Source organism: Oncorhynchus gorbuscha, linkage group LG15, assembly GCF_021184085.1.
Source record: "Oncorhynchus gorbuscha isolate QuinsamMale2020 ecotype Even-year linkage group LG15, OgorEven_v1.0, whole genome shotgun sequence".
Classification (NCBI taxonomy): domain Eukaryota; kingdom Metazoa; phylum Chordata; class Actinopteri; order Salmoniformes; family Salmonidae; genus Oncorhynchus; species Oncorhynchus gorbuscha.
The window spans coordinates 34737097-34754197 of NC_060187.1; the positions used below are offsets into that span (position 1 = coordinate 34737097).

The 17101-nt window shown below is 40.2% G+C and overlaps 1 protein-coding gene across 1 annotated transcript; it reads right to left on the reverse strand.

Moving 5' to 3' along the window:
• Positions 1 to 7736: 7736 nt before the first annotated feature.
• Positions 7737 to 16447, reverse strand: LOC123997992 (major facilitator superfamily domain-containing protein 12-like). Its single transcript, XM_046302768.1, is given in 11 exon segments — positions 7737 to 9857; positions 10564 to 10694; positions 10914 to 11008; positions 11115 to 11285; positions 11397 to 11489; positions 11612 to 11704; positions 11797 to 12000; positions 13360 to 13492; positions 13705 to 13820; positions 13822 to 13916; positions 15620 to 16447. Coding segments are annotated over 11 exon segments (1458 nt in total). The 5' UTR covers positions 15900 to 16447; the 3' UTR covers positions 7737 to 9810.
• Positions 16448 to 17101: the final 654 nt, after the last annotated feature.

The following is a 17101-nucleotide window of genomic DNA, read 5'->3' on the forward strand; positions in this document are numbered from 1 at the left end:
GGCATAAGTTTGTTATTCAGAAGTAAAGAAACAGACCATTAGGGCAGGACAGTGGTTTGTGCTCAGCCTCAGCTAGAGATGGCTGTTGACTGAGACCATTCAACTAACCTAAACCCTTGTCAATCTTTAGCAACAGCAATGTCTGTTTATTGTAACTGTCACTCAGGCATACAGTGCCTTCAGAAAGTATTCACACCTCTTGAATTTTCCACATTTTGTTGTTACAGCCTGAGTTTAAAATTGATTAATGAGATTTCGTGTCACTGACCTAAACACACACAATATCCCATAATGTCAAAGTGGAGTTATGTTTTTAGAAATTCCTCGAGTCAATAAGTATTCAACCCCTGTGTTACATAATATGTTACATGGACTCACTGTGTGCAATAATAGTGTTTAAAGACCATGGAGGTTTTACAATGTCTCGCAAAGTAGGGCACAAATTGGTAGATGGGTAAAAATAAAACAAAGCACATATTTAATATCCCTTTGAGCATGGTGAAGCTATTGGAGGGTGTATCAATACACCCAGTCACTACAAACAAAGCCGTCCTTCCTAACTCAGTTACCGGAGAGGAAGGAAGCCGCTCTAGGATTTAACCATGCGGCCAATTGTGACTTTGAAACAGTTTTTAATTACAGAGTTGAATGGCTGTGATAGGAGAAAACTGCAGATGGATCAAAAACTGTAGTTACTCCACAATACTAACCTAAATGAATTAGAGAAAAGAAGGAAGCCTGTATAGAATAAAATATTCCAAAACATGCATCCTGTTTTCAATAAGGAAAATATGGCAAAGCAATTTACATTTACAATTAACGTTATGTCCTGAATACAAAGTGTTATGCTTGAGTTAAATCAAACACAACACATCACTGAGTACCACTCTTCATATTTCAAGCATAGTGGTGGCTGCATCATGTTATGAGTATGCTTGTCATTGGCAAGGACTAAGGAGTTTATTTAGGATAACAATAAACTTAATGTAGCTAAGCACAGGCAAAATCCTAGAAGAAAACCTGGTTCAGTCTGTTTTCCAACAGACACTGGGAGACAAATTTACCCTTCAGCAGGACAATAACGTAAAACACAAGGCTAAATCTACACTGGAGTTGCTTACCAAGACTACATTGAATGTTCCTGAGTGGCCTAGTTACAATATTGACTTAAACTGGCATGAAATTCTATAGCAAGACTTGAAAATGTTTGTCTAGCAATGATCAAAAAATCAACTTGACAGATCATCTTAGATACTTACCCAGAAAGACTCACAGCTGTAAATCACTGCCAAAGGTGATTCTAACATGTATTGATTTAAGGGTGTGAATACTTATGTTAATAAGATATTTACGTATTTCATTTTCAATATATATGCAAAAAACTCTAAAAACTTGTTTTCCCTTTGTCATTATGGGGTATTGCATGCAGATGGGTGAGAAAAAATGTATTTAATCGATTTTGAATTCAGGCTGTAACACAAAAAAATATGGAATAATCAAGGGGTCTGAATACTTTCTGAATGAAGAGAATGAATCATATAGGCTAGATTCACATTCAGAGTGAAGGACTAAACTACTCATCAGCTCTAAAAGCTTTTCATATGTGCAGTAGAAGAAAAAAGACTCTGATGAATTGAATGAATTGAGTAACAAAGCGGCACGCTATTTTGATTTGATGTTTTCCAAAAGGGTACTTCCAGGGTGATGGCAGCAAAACGGCTCCGCACACATACAGGCAGGATCAAAAGGTAACTCGAGCAGCTAATGTTGACAAAGGAGAACATGTGTGAAACACCAGCTAGTGAGACAGCTCATTTCTCATAGTGGGTCTGACAAACAATCAAAGAGCAGCATTTTGATTAGTTATTAGTTAGGCCTCGTAGCAAGTCTTAATTGCCAAGCTGATTTAAACAAAAGTGCGGGTGGCTAATGCAGAAAGAGAGAACGACCGGGAGGATAGCAATCACCTTTGTTATAATATGGGTGAAAAAAACACAATTTATTACAGATGAATAAATAATCAAAACTGGGAACTTGAACATTAAGCAAATACAGACCATTCTGAAGGAAACTGGCTGAGAGAAGACAGGAGCAGGCCAGACTTTAGTATACAGTGTAGGAACTGATGCCTAGTCACTGTATTCCTAGTTATATGTCCATATCTACATCAATTACCTTGTACCCCTGCACATTGACTCAGTACTGGTACCCTATGTATGTAGCCAACTTATAGTTACTCATTGTGTATTTATTATTACTTTTATATTATTTCTCTATTTTCTTTCTCTCTGCATTGTTGGGAAGAACCCGTAAATAAGCATTTCACTCTGTCGACACCTGTTGTTTACGAAGCATGTGACAAATAAAATTAAAATACATTTGATTTACAGTAGAATGTACAAATACTGTGCAGTGCATACCCATAGAACAGTGTATATTCATATCACAGTAGGAATGGTATAGACTCAGCATAATGATAACACCCAAAACATTTGAGAGCTTGATTATTTACATAACTACTGATATTGTATTTGACTGCCAAATGTTGACCAGGTTCACATAACTGCAGTTAGGATGTAGTCCGCTCTTACTGAAACGGGACACGAGACATTAGCTTTCGTGTACAACTTAAAAGTATGTTTATCTTCTTATGTTTTGCTTCTCCAACATTTTGGGGACAGAAAATAGTGTCTGTGTTCAAATGCATTTGACAGTGTAATCCAATATAGACTCACAGATTTGTCGCAATTGAGCTAACACAACAACAAAACAAGAGGAAATGTGTGAATGCGTGCATGAGAGTGGTTCTGGGAATATGCGTGACAGTACTTATGATCTACATGATAGTGTAAGCAAACAGATCTCTTTTAGCTGATCAGTTGTAAGAGCATACTCTGTCTCAAGTTTCCCACGGAGAGAGAAGTCATGCATTTAGGTCAACAGAAAGACCTTGACCTCATTTATTCTGCATTTGAGTAATGAAACAAACACAATGTCAATTGTTTTCCCCTCCACAAATACTAAAATATAGATTTTAGTGCATAGTAATCGATCAATGAACTACAGTGGAACTATTGTCTCTATTAGTTGAATGTATAGTGTATTTTTGTGTGTGGTGATGCATGTAATATCTCTGAAGACACCAGGGGACACCTGCTGCCCACATGGTTTGTGCAGATTCATCACCATATTGACTTTCATACTATTTACCAAGAAATAAAGAAAATAAACTATCATGCAATTTATTCAGTGGGCTATAAATCATGGTGATGGTGGCCCACATATTTTGATCAAAACAAAATATTTGCAAAGCACAAAGTTCTGTATATTGGCACAGGACAGACAACACAGTGACGTTAACAAAGTTAGTATAGGCAGTCACTGTTGTTTTGACCACTTGTATATTAAGTGTAAGTATAAGCAATTAGCCTTAGGCCTAACAATCTTTGAATTCATGCATGTTCAAACTTTTGCATTTTGGAATAATATCAACATCAAACAAGGTTATTACGAATGACGGGTATTTCCATGGTCATTTTTGTTTAAACTAGAATAAATCTGTAAACTACAAAGCAACTGAAACATCTAGACGCACAACAATATTCAGTGAGATATCAGATGGCATAAAAACCAACTTCAAACCGAAGGTAGTTTTAACAGAAGCGGTGGATAGAGGCAATACAAATTCTGATTTCAGGAATGTTTAAAACACTGACCACACATAAAGACTCAAATGAGTTCAAATGTGAACTCACCATCCACCAGGTTTTGGCCGTCATGTCATAGCACAGCTGCCATTTGATAGCGTTGTCTGCTGCCTTGCCACCCATATGTGTGATGCTGGGGAGCTCCATGGAGAGCCAGATGTAACGACACAGTGAAGCGCGGACGCTCAGCACAGCTCCAGTCTCACAGTCAGGCAGGAGTCACTGACACACAGCTACCAGCCCTCTCCGGCATCTCCCTCTCTCATCCTTCCTTACCTCCCTGCAAGGCTCTCAGAGAGATTGGGTAGTCTACAGAGAGTGGGTAAGACCAGGAAGATTAGGACACCAGCAGCCAACTGCAGCCATACACACACACACTCACTCCAGACCATATAGACACCACCACCACAGGCTGCTAGACAGCCTACCAAATTCCAGCTGTACTAACCCCCCCCCACACACACACACAGACACACATATTCACATGTTTGAATAGTATATCAAGCACACGTTTGGAAAAAACACAAGAGTGGGAAGATATTCAAAGAAAAACAACAGTACAGAACATATTAAAAATGAGACTATCCTAAAAAGACATATAGGCTAACCTTTGTTGAAGAGAAAGTTCAAAATGACCCATGTTCAAACGACCCATTGTTAAAAACAATCACCCCCAAGTTATAAGAAGTGGACCCCACGAGGCAATCCTACTTCAAACAAGCAAGAGGCTGTGCTTTAAACTTTGCAAGCCCCTTTCTATATAGCTTTGAGTGAGCTTATGATACAGGGGCATCCGGTCTGTGGCTTTTCTCTCCCCCCCAGCCAAGGGAAGCCATCAGAGAGAGCAGCTTCTCACCCATAATAACCACACAGCTGGAGTCAGTTAACAAGGCTGTCTTCCAAGATTTTCATTCTTTTTGGACTTTAAATGGAGAGAAACTCGTTACATGCTTTCATCGGAGTGTAGTCGGCAGGCATTCTGCAGTGGCTTTTTCTTTTAAAGAGTGTAGAAAACAAATGTCTCTTCCACAAATCCTCCCCACTCCCCAGGCTTGAGGTTACCAGCCTTTGATTCATTAACATGTGTTTTGACCACATAAATGCTGAACGTGCATGGAAGAGATGTAGGTTACTCGTTTTGTCTTGTTATTCTTCCTTTGTTTCTCTCATAACTGTTTCTGTGGTCAAATATATCAATGACCAAATAATATGTTGTTGCATGTTTAATGGTTTTAAAACTGTGCCAAAAAAAAGAAAAAGAATGAAGACCACCACACAGGTTTAACTATCCATGGGGCAGCAGGGTAGCCTAGTGGTTAGAGCGCTGGACTAGTAACCGGAAGGTTGCAAGTTCAAATCCCCGAGCTGACAAGGTACAAATCTGTCTTTCTGCCCCTGAACAGGCAGTTAACCCACTCTCCCTGGGCCGTCATTGAAAATAAGAATTTGTTCTTAACAGACTTGCCTAGTCAAATAAAGATTTAAAAAATATTTAGATCTAAAAAAGATCACTGAAATGTACAAAAGTTATGGTCAATGCAGACTTCTTTCTCATAATCTAAAACTGATTTTTTTCAACTATCACAATGTTTTTGACAGCCCTAAGTGTTGTGATGAAAAATAAAAGTGAGCATAAACCAGGCAATGGCATCAGTCCAACTACAGTGTCTCAGAGCATGATGTTGGTTCAGACACTTCAGTTAGGATCTTCTCAGTTAAAAACAGAAGGTCTGCATGAACCACTGTCTAAACCAACCACATGTTTACTCTGACTTTATGAGCAAGCATGACCATAGAAAAAGGGCAAACCTCAGACGAGGATGACATTTCACCAACCTTCTTGGGGACAATTGGCTGAGACAGACTCAATGTTTTAAAATGATATTTCAGGCTTGAAAAGTGGAAAAGGCTGGCATTATTCAAACATAAAACCACAACTAAACTGTAGTGGCGCTCCGCAAATAAAACCAGAGTCATTTAAAATATCTTCTTGAGGTGATACGCAACTTATAATGGCTGTTGAAAACTCTTTCAGGTTATAAAAAAACAGCCCTCCTTTATAGGCTGTTATTGGATCACACATGCTGTTGTAAGTATGTACGCTGGAGTAATGATATGGTAGTAAATGTTTGAATTCCAGCTCCAGCAGGTCTGATCTGGACTTCTGCTGGCTGAGTTGGCATCAGAACTCATGTACATTCTTTGGCCATCCACAATGAATCATGATCTATCCTTACTCTGAAAATAATGACATACACTGCGACAGTAACCTTTTCCCTCCTCTATTTCTCTCTTTTCTCAGAGTTTCATCAGGACAGTGTGGTCATATTGTGGAAACACTCTTTCCATACCATAAAGAGATGTTTCCCCAACCATAAAAATAATAATCATTTCAAAAGGAAGGCTTAAAGTTGAGATATTGTTGTGCCCACAAAAGGGGCATCATTCCATGACCCACAAACGTAACCCCATTAAATCAGGCACTCAACAAAGAACCTCCATAACTCACCAGAAAATACATATTATTGTCCAGCAGTGCGTGGACATCAAAAGACAGTAGTGTGTAGACATCAATAGAACCCTCAGTAGTCTTCAACTGAAGAAAACACAAAACCAGTATCTGAGTCAACATAGGTCTACTGTAGGCTAGTGGGCTACTTAGCAGATCAGGTCTGTCAAGAGGTAAAATAGCTCTGGTCCAGGGCGTTCCTGCAATAACAAACATAGCTAGTAGTCTACTGGCTACATAAGCCCTACTTGAATTCAAACAAAAAAATGCATTGACATTCTGCTACGTCGTAATTATGTGTTCTAATGTGTTTTAATGAGACTATCTATTTAGCTGCTTAGCTAAATAAGCAGTGTATAACAGCTAGCTAGCTAGCACTTCTTCAGCCTTCACCTTTTTTGCCTACTTTTTGTGGATACTTAGCTAAGTTTAGTTTCAAACAAATACGTTTTCCTGTAAACACAAGATGAAATAGCGTTTCCTCTAAAACGTCGAGTGAACATTGATTCATTTATTTGAATGCAAAATGTTAGCAATGTACTTGTCAATGACTGGCAAAAAGTAGGCCCATGCAACGCGTTTGAGCCGTCAATCATCCCCATTTTGACTGCAGCACCTGACCCGAGTGGCCTGTTGCACCCATCACACCACTAATGAGTTAACTTCAGCATTGTCTTCCTGTCTCTATTTAAATATAAAAAGTATATAATTTTTAAAAAATGAGAATGGAAAGAATTGTGCAAGCTAACAGCCGGGTCACAAACAGACCAATAACTGTGCAATTCAAGGCCAGTACCACAGTGGTGTGCAGAACGGCATCTCGTAATGCACAACTCGTCAATCCCTGTCATAGATGGGCTATTGCAGCAGATGACCACACCGGATTCACTTCTATCAGCTAAAAACAAGAAGCAGCGACTCCAGTAGCTCGTGATCACCAACACTGAACAGTTGAGGAGTGAAAAATATTGCCTGGAACATGTTATTACGTTCAGTTTACTTGAGTGGCCTGAGCAGTCCCCAGACCTCAACCCAAAAGAGCATCTTGAGATGAGATGGAACCGGCTGTTCACAGCATGAACGCACTACCGTCCAATCTGCAGAAACTGCGTGATGCCATGGCGTCAACATGGACCAACATCCCTGTGGAACGTTTCTGACACCTTGTAGAATTACCTGAATAATTCAGGCTGTTCTGGAGGCAAATGGGTGTACCTAATAATACTGACTGTATATGTTTCACCCACAGTAGTCTGTAGTTTAGGCCAGTCAAACATCTCCTTAACTGTTACACCTAATCAAGGGCTTGATAATCAGTTGAAAAGTTGAATCAGGTGTGACAGCTTTTGAATAGTTCAAATACATGGAATCACTGGGGTCCCTGAGGTGAGGTTTGAAAAACCCTGGTTAAGGCTATACTGGCCTACAACAAATTATGTATATTGTTACCACAAATGCAATGAAGCATTTAAATATAGCATAGTCAGAGTAAAAATAAAAACATAATTTCAGTACATGTCCATTGTCCAATGCTTTGTCTTTTATTGCAAAACAAATTCAACTCAAGGTACTCAACTCTAAGCAGCAGGGCAAACACACAGGAATAGGTCAGTGTGTCACAGATCCAAGAGTGCAACTCAAGCAGCTGTCATGACTTGCCACAGTTATGTTGGGACACAAGAACTAATGTAAATGTCAAGTTGCTGTTTTAAGCCATGAAATATCTTCAGAAACCGAGACGTTGGCTATAATTACATCTGTTTGAGAGAATTCGATAGCTTCAAGGGGCCACAGAGCATAAAAGGGACATAGCATTGACATTGGAACAATGGACACCAGTAGTTTTTTAAAATCAAGAATAGATGGGTTGGCCAAGTTCATTTTCAAACATACTGCTGTCCTAAAATCAAGCCTCCTTATTTATACAATTGCTCACCAAGCACTTATAGCTTTATCTCTGGCAACACACTGGGGGAATTTCTGCTGTTTACATTCATCAGTTAACACTGAACAAAATCTGTTTGTTCTCTGACTCCCTCTAACTCTATTGGAGGTATGTATCTGTGTGTTTTAAACACTAATTAGATGGTGTGTAGGAGGTGGTTTATGGTCAATCTGACACATTAATGAGAAAGAGCTCAGATTTAATGGGATTTATCCACTGATTAAATATTCCTCCTGAAGGAAGCATGATAGCTGTAGTTGACAAGTAGGGCTACAGTTGACAAGTAAATGACCATGTGACATGTGCCTTCTTGGTAGGAGGTGGTTCATTTACCAAGATACAACTGAAAAAAAAAAAAACTGATGAAGCAACTAGTGGTGTAGAATGGCATGTAGACTATCTTGATGTACAGTATGATTACATTTAAATGGGGCAAGAAAATGTGATCTAAAACATTTATTTGTCATATGGACTTATGAAAACAAGGGGTGTCAGTCCTGAATAAGCCTCTGATGATGGTGTGCTTTCTGTACAACACTGTTCCAAATCTATAGCCCGAGGGGACCACTCACAGTGTACCACCGCTCCCACCCCCCACCAATTGCCAGCACAGACTCCAATTAGTGGTTCAACTAACAAGCAGTGATGACGCCCGCCCTCCAAAGTACCCAAGACCGCATCTCTAAACAGTGCTTTGGGGAATCAGTTAGATGGCTGTAGGCTGAGCAACAAGCCCATCTCACAGAGAATAATGAAAGGACCTTTTCTCTCTTTGCTTCTCTTGATTATATTTCATAACCTTTGGACTCAACTGACTGTACTCACCAAATGGTTACAATGTGTATCTCACAACATTAAATTCAACCTTAACAACCACATAAATCCAACCTGCAACGTGGTCAATTGCGATTGCTACCCAGGGAGCCCACCTGTGGAAAATAGTATGCAACTGTACTGATGATGAAATGTCTCGTCTCTCTCAGTGAAGATGGGAGTGAGACGTAAACGTTTATTCCTCAGAGACAACACATCTGCATTTTCATCAAAAACTAGGCATTGTGGTCATTTTGTCCCACCATGTATCAGGCAAGCGTGTCCAAAAGCTCTCACAAGCTTAAAAGACACAAGACATGAACATTTTAAATCTGAAAAGAATCATCCAAAAACAGTTGACATCTCGGCGTTCCTGACAAGTTCAAAATCTATACAATGAAAATCTGAAGGAAATAATGGAGACAATACATAATAACAGAGGGTGTGTTTCTATGTAAGAAAAAAGTGATTCCCTTTTAAGTGTAAAACATTGACATGTCTGTAAGTAGGCGTACAGTACGCAGTATTATTAGAAAGTAGAATATTGTACCCATTTATTGGTACCCATCACTGTAAATAAGAATTTGTTCTTCACTGACATGCCTAGTTAAACATTTTTTAAATGATTTTCTTCCCCCCCATAAATGCAGTAAATCTAAATCACTTAAAAGGTATAGATAGATATGGGGGTGTTAATGTCTTGCTGTACAGTTCCTGTTGTATTTCCAATGGCTATACTGATAGTCTCCTGGTTTTGTCCTATGAACAGGCACAATGTTTTCCCCACAGATGAATCAGTGTAAATAATCTGTTCTTCAGTTGACTCCTGTGTAGTTTCATTCTCTGTCTTCTGCCTCCATCTGGACAGAGGTACTGGGTAAACCTATGGAGGAGAGAACAATGATAGGAAATACATAGCTAATGCATTATAGGAGATTTTCAACCAGTGTGCCCATGGTTGAGCGCAAGGGCCATATCAATCTGAGGTGTAGTTCAAGATTTTTCCACTAGATGGAGGCGTGGCTTTATTTTATGGCAGTAAAAAAAAAGTTTGGATGAGACATTATTTGTAATTAGCAAATACAAAATCCAAGTCAAAATATTTCTGGAATTAGTAGCGCAAGCTTGCAAATATAAAAAGCTAAGCATATTATCTAAATACCTTCAAGCTGCATGCGGACTCATTTTAACCCTTCCCCTGTCAAAAGTTATTTGACGACCAAAATAAAAAAAACACCACTAAAGAGCAGATCTCCCACCGTTTAACTGATTTTACTGTGAGACTGGAATACAGAGCTGTAAGTTACAACACCACCTCCACCACCATACCCTCTGCCAAGATGATACTCTCACAACCCAATAACCAGATATTGCACACACTCAGAGATAACATCTGCATTCCCCTGCTCAGACGTTGCATGCGTCAACCAATGGTTGCGTACCACGTCATCGACTATGCTGCAGTCACCAGATTGCTATAAAATATGTGGTTCTTTGATACATGAAATACCTATCCAGGTGTGAGATCTGGCATGCTTCAGCAATGTCTGAGCAGCGGAACATGACCAACAACTGATTTGAACACTTACGTTGGCAGATCCTAATAGGCCAGATGAGGAGGGTGCATAGGGAAATTGCTGCTGCTAAGGCCACACCCCCGGTCACAATCACCATGACATCACGATAGAACCACACACTTTCTGGACAGCTGTCTTGTGAACTGTATACAACCAAGAGTGACAGTTACTCGTAAAGTTGTACCCTGGTTTCCCTTGGGGTCTGCAAACCGCACTAAAGAAGGGATATTTAGAAGAACAGATCCCAGTCTGGTCCTTACTCACTAAAGAAGGGATATTTAGAAGAACAGATCCCAGTCTGGTCCTTACTCACTAAAGAAGGGATATTTAGAAGAACAGATCCCAGTCTGGTCCTTACTCACTTGCAGGGATGCAGTCTCTGGATTATGATGACACCAATGCCATTGGCCACCTTATCTGTGAAGCTCATCGCCCCGTACACAAAGGCCCCACTTTGCTGCCGAACAAGGTCACAGTTCATTCCTTTGACATGGTCATGGTGAGAAAGGTCATGACAACAGTGGAGGAAAATCATCTAGCTACAACATACAGGGTGTTCCTACCGTCTGTTCTCCAATCAGTTTGGCCGTCATGGAGAGCGACATGACCAGGATGGTGGCAGAGCCTGCACCCAGCAGTACAGCAGCTCCATAGATCAGCCTCCCTATGTTCATGCCCACCAACACCCAGGAGGAAAACCCCAGGATCAGCATGAGGCCTAGCAAATAAGTCATCTAAGGAGAGGGGGAATTACAAAATAAAAAAAGGGTATACAAGAAACTTAATACTAGTGCTTTTTATATGATTTTTATGACAGTTTTAAAACATCAGACAGAAAAACTCACACTAATGCCTACAAGCTTGCTGATTGGCTTCATGACCAGAGAACACACAAACCCACTGACATACATCACTAAAGGAATGGTGGCAATGAAGTTCTGGAAAAGGAGAAGGAAATGAGCCCAACATTAATACACAGTCAGCAAGTTTCACAAGCACAAAGGATTCTGAAGAATGGTTATAAATGGCACCATTATAATGTATTATTATATAGCCTTACCTTTGGTAGCAATAAGGAGTTGATGAGATACATGGAAACGTAAGTCTGGGACAAGTTGACTATCAACCTGGTGCACATGTACAGAAAAGCAACCTGGACCAAAAGAAGCAGGTTTACAGTTTAAAATACACTTCCACAAAACCTAAAGGTCATTCATATTGTATACACTCAGATTAGAGAAAGACCTGGTAAAATGAAGGCTCCTTCAACCAATGATTCCATTGGAGGAGAGATTGGGGAATGGTGTTATGGGAAGTTGGGGTAATCAGGGGTCGACTCTCATCATTCTGCGAGCCTGGCTCTTCCCTGTGAGGAACCCTCTCTTGGGTGCCCAGGTGGAAGACGAAAGAAAACACTGCCCCGATCCCCAGCACAATGAGGGACAGATCCTGATGGCAGGAGTCAGGACAGGGGAGGGAGAGAGACAAAGACAGACAAGAGAGAGAGAGAGAGGGAGAGACAGACAGAAAGACAGAGGGAAACAATATACAGAATCGTCACCTTTATTCACCAAGTACATTTACCCATACCCAGAATTTGCCTTCGAGAAGGAGTTGCCAGCAATAGACAATATACAAAAGAGAATATTGACACAGACATCACACAGAATATGCAATATCGGAACAGTAAACATAAAACTCTGTAGTATAGGCTGATTACAGAGGGAATATACAATATACAGAGGGGACAATGAGATATATAGCAGAGGGATGCTGCCGTGGTGAACATATATACAGTGTATATACAACGTTGTCGACATAGCGCAAATGCAGTACAGTGCAGATTTGCATTAGAGGTCATTGATGACTAGGTGCAGTAATCGGCTCAATGCAAAATCAACTAATCCCTATGAACCTGATGACCAGTTTATGAGGGGCACAGCATGTTGGATGAACTGTTCAGGTGGCAGGTGGTTTTGGTCATGATTGATAGAAAGTAGATGGGATGGGCGCAGGGTGGTGGGGGTATTGTCCTGATGGCTGAGGGTGTTGTCAACTGAGGAGCAAGATGGCTGAGGAGGCTATTGATGGCTGAGGGCACTTTGTTTCAAAACGACAGTAGAACTCGTTTGTAGTTTGTAATCTGTCGGAGACCCTTCCAGAGAGACGAGCAGTCGTTGGAGGCGCTCCTTGAAACAACATTTGGCCACTTTAATCGCCTTGTTGAGCAGCTGCTTCAAAGTTCAATAATCATCTTTGTTGTTACGCTTATGTGCCACCTCTTTAGCTAAGTGCAGCGCTTGGAGTTCAGCATGAATCAGGGTTTGTAGTTGTACTTTTTGACAAAAGTGCTGGTTAGACAGCAGTTTTCCTCACAAACACTGACGTAAGATGTGACCCTGTCAGTGTAATCGTGAATGTTGGCATTTTCATCTTTGAAAATGTCCCAATCGGTAGAGTCCAGGATAAAGTCATATCCAGGATTTACAATCAAGATCAACCTACCCACTGGGTACAGATGTCAATTCAATGTACATTTCACATTGGTTCAATGTAATTTCATTGAAATGACGTGGAAACAATGTTGATTCAACCAGTGTGTGCCCAGTGGGTAGTCTGGGTACAAGTCTTTTTAACTAACATTCTTCTCCTTGCCACTCCTGTCTTTGGCAAATGACATTCAGCCATCATGACTGTAACAATCTGAACACCCATGTGTGCTTAAGGACTAAGTGATCTTCCCATTCCAACTGTATTGTACCAGAGTGCCGTTTGTAAAACAGTGAGGTCAGGAAGGGCAGCTCTTACCCTGAATATGGGGATGTCAACAATGCCCAAGCTGTCAGTGACAGAGGGATCTCCAGTCTGCTGGGCCTGGAAGTGAAAGAGTAACAAGGCCACAGCATACACTGTAATATTGGCCACCACCGTGAACGCATACCTACACAGTGAGAGAGACGGTACAAGGTTGTAAAACTACATCAGAAGATATAGATTATTATGAACCATTCTTCTCTCAGCAGCCTCCTGTGGTACAGTACCTTCATTTTTCACTTTCAACTCATTTCCTCATAAATCTTTTTATTTGAGGCAATAAGAATCACCTCACTAGCTTGCTGTTTACCTCCTGCTAAAGTAGTCTATTCGGCTCACCTGTAGGCAGTGAGCTCCACCTTGGCATGCTCACTGGACACCAGCTCTGGGATGAGTGACAGGTGGGAGATCTGGGTGGCGGCCCAGCCAAACTGGAAGATGATGATGAAGGGGGGTGAAATAGGTGATCCACACCCACTGTGGAGTGTTGTCACCACATCCCAGACACGGGTTAAATATGAAGGGAAAGGAGATAAGTACACTGATAGTGCCTGTAAGGGTGGAGGGATACGAGGGATGAGGTCAGGGTAAACAAACTATCCAGCCTGTGAGAGTTAGTCATGCATGGAACTAACAATAAAGAGAAATGTGGACAGGACAAAAAAAAAAAAAAAATCATGAGCCTGTTGTAATGATGTTTAATCAGCTGGTCTAGTTATACGATTATTAGTTCATTGATGGTTTTTATTATACAGTATAATCCTGTACAATATTATGACTATATTTGATATTTTTATCCCGAGTAATTAGGGTTAAGTGCCTTGCTCAAGAGCACATGCAGATATTATCTAGTCGGCTCAGGGATTCAAACAGCGACCTTTCGGTTACTAGCCCAACGCCCTTAACCACTACGCTACCCGATGTCCTACATGTAAATTCACTGGGATTATTTCATAATTACATTGATAATGGTCCAGTGTGTGGGACATTTCAAAACCTAAAGCTGGGCACCCTTACTAGGTCCTTGACCCCCCCAGAGCAGCACTCACCCTGTATTCACAGAAAGTTGCTGGTTCGAGTCCTGCCTGTTCTCCCTCAAATACTACATTGCTGGCAGTGGTGAGATGATCCCAACAGTAGCTATATTTTCATTAACTTGCCCAGTGATTTTTTGTCTACAGTTATACAGTTTGTATAGAAAATAGATTACATAATACCCTTCATCATTTTCAATGTAGTAATTTAGCAGACACTTATCAAGAGCACATACATTTTCTTAATGGTCCCCGTGGGAATGACATGGGACTCAAGACTGTTGGAAAAACATTCCTCATTAAGCTGGTTGAGAGAGTGTCAAGAGTGTGTAAAGCTGTCAAAGGCAAATGGTGGCTACTTTGAAGAATCTCAAATACATAATATATTTTGATTTGTTTAACACTTGATTACTACATGATTCCATATGTGTTATTTCATAGTTGATGTCTTGACTATTATTCTACAATGTAGAAAATAGTAAAAATAAAGAAAAACCCTGGAATGAGTAGGTGTCCAAACATTTGATTGGTACTGTATGTGCCAACATAACGCCAGGGTCCGCGCCTTGGTTTAACTTGCACTCCTGTAGATCTGAAATAATTTTTGGTGGAACTTGCCAGCCAACCAGAAAAGCAAGGGCAAGCAATTCAGGCATTCTTGAAATACAGGAAAATCCTTGTCCTGCAAAGAAACATAATTTTGATAGTTGAAAAATATATTTTGCAAGCAGTAGGCATTTAGAATTAAATGTAGATTGGAATGCATAGTTACGTGATTAAATCACGTGCTCCCGTGTACCTTCACAAGTATTCGAAAAACATCCGTTTCCATCATTTGTCGCAATAAAGGAAGTTCAATAAAATAAAAATACACCCGTCTAACAGATACAAATATTGTTGATCTTTAGAAAACGTATCCTCTGTAGTTTCCTTTAGGCCTACACATCTCATCTTCATTAGTCTAATAAACCTGGGACAATAGAAACCTACCAACGGTCTCAAGCTTGTAGGATCTGTTCTCTTATTCTCATGTGTGCAAGAGATTTTCGATAGAAAATCTAGCCTACCTGCATGTAAGTATAGAATTATGTCTTCTGCCAAATGGTCTGGATCTTTATGGCACAGGTGCACTCACCCAACAGTGTTACTGGGTAACCCAATTGCTACATAACTTTAGTTAAACCAGGCTAATCAATTATCATTATTGAAGTCATACTTACCGACTAAATGCCATGTTTTTCTTTTGCCATATGCTCCACATCCAGCTGTTCGATCCGACTCGATACCGACAAGGGGCGTGGAGACACCATCCGCTATTTGACCTAGAAACAGCAATACACCTGCATATGTGCTCTTGAACCCAAGCACGGAATGGTAGTAGACCAACAGGTAGGTAAACCATAACGACGCGCAAAGGTCGTTCAAAAAGTGACCAGCTGCGTAACACAACCGCCTGAAGAGGGGTAAAGACCGCTCATTAGAGAGCAACTGGTCAGACATAATTCTTACCAAAAATTTCACTTCAATATCAGTGATTTTAAAAAATAAGTTCCTTTCATATCCCCAAAAACGAGCTAAGGATAGACTTCTTAATTGCGCAAGGCAACTCCAAAAACGCTCGGTAATATTGCTAGAAAACTGAAACCAGCCAAATTAGGATTACATCAAACTGTTTCCCCGCTTGATCAGCTGAAACGATTTAACATAGGATTAGGTCAAACTAGGTCCTAAAACAAAATACACTTTACGCAGGCTGAGTCTCAACCTACACCCACAGGCCAGAGACTCCTATTCCCTGGCAAAATGATGTTTAGAGTGAGTGCTCATGTCTTCAATGCCGCCTGTTAAAACGAAACCCATGAATTTGACATGGTTCTCCAATTGGCATTTCCAGTCCTGTAGAAACCAATATCATCCAAGTGCAGACTACTCAATGTAATCTAGCCTTGGAACAGACTGAGCCTCCTACATACAGTATGTTTCACTTCCCTCTCACTTCACTGCAATAGCTCAAATAACATGCCTTCATACAGCTTGATCAACAGCATCATGTGATTATAATCTGTGATATTTTCATATTGCAAAAGTCCTATACATTTGTGGGTGTTGAGTAAAACCTAGTGACAAGAGGTGCACCAGAGCTCAAGCCACATAATCCTAATGGAGATTGGCCCGTTAAGAATCAGAATGATCATGACATGAATATAAAGAGTCTTGTATTGGTGAAACTCATATTCAATCTGTTGTATTGAATATTGTGTCACTGTTGAATATTGTATAACCAAAGCACTCGCAGTATAGCCAGGGGTTAAATTAGGAGGAAAGGAAGTGGAAAAGAGTTCTACCACCTCCCTCAATAGCAGACAGCACATAGTGGAAATCAAATAGATTTATGATAAAAAAATGATGGGAAAACAACGTTGGAGACAGTTCTACTACATGAAACATCTCAATTTAACCCAATGAATTAACCACGTAATTGAGCTCCATTCGAGTCTAGTAAAACACATTTTCAATTACATCTATATTGCTCTTTTCAGTTTGAGATGTTTATGAAAATGTTCGCACATAGCTGCTATTGATATTGTCCGTTTTTTTTAGCAACCCTAACCCTATGTCGACTTTTCCAGAAAAAGCTAACATCTAATGACTGATCTCATTAAAACAATACATTCTGGGTCACATGGCCTTGACTCATATCC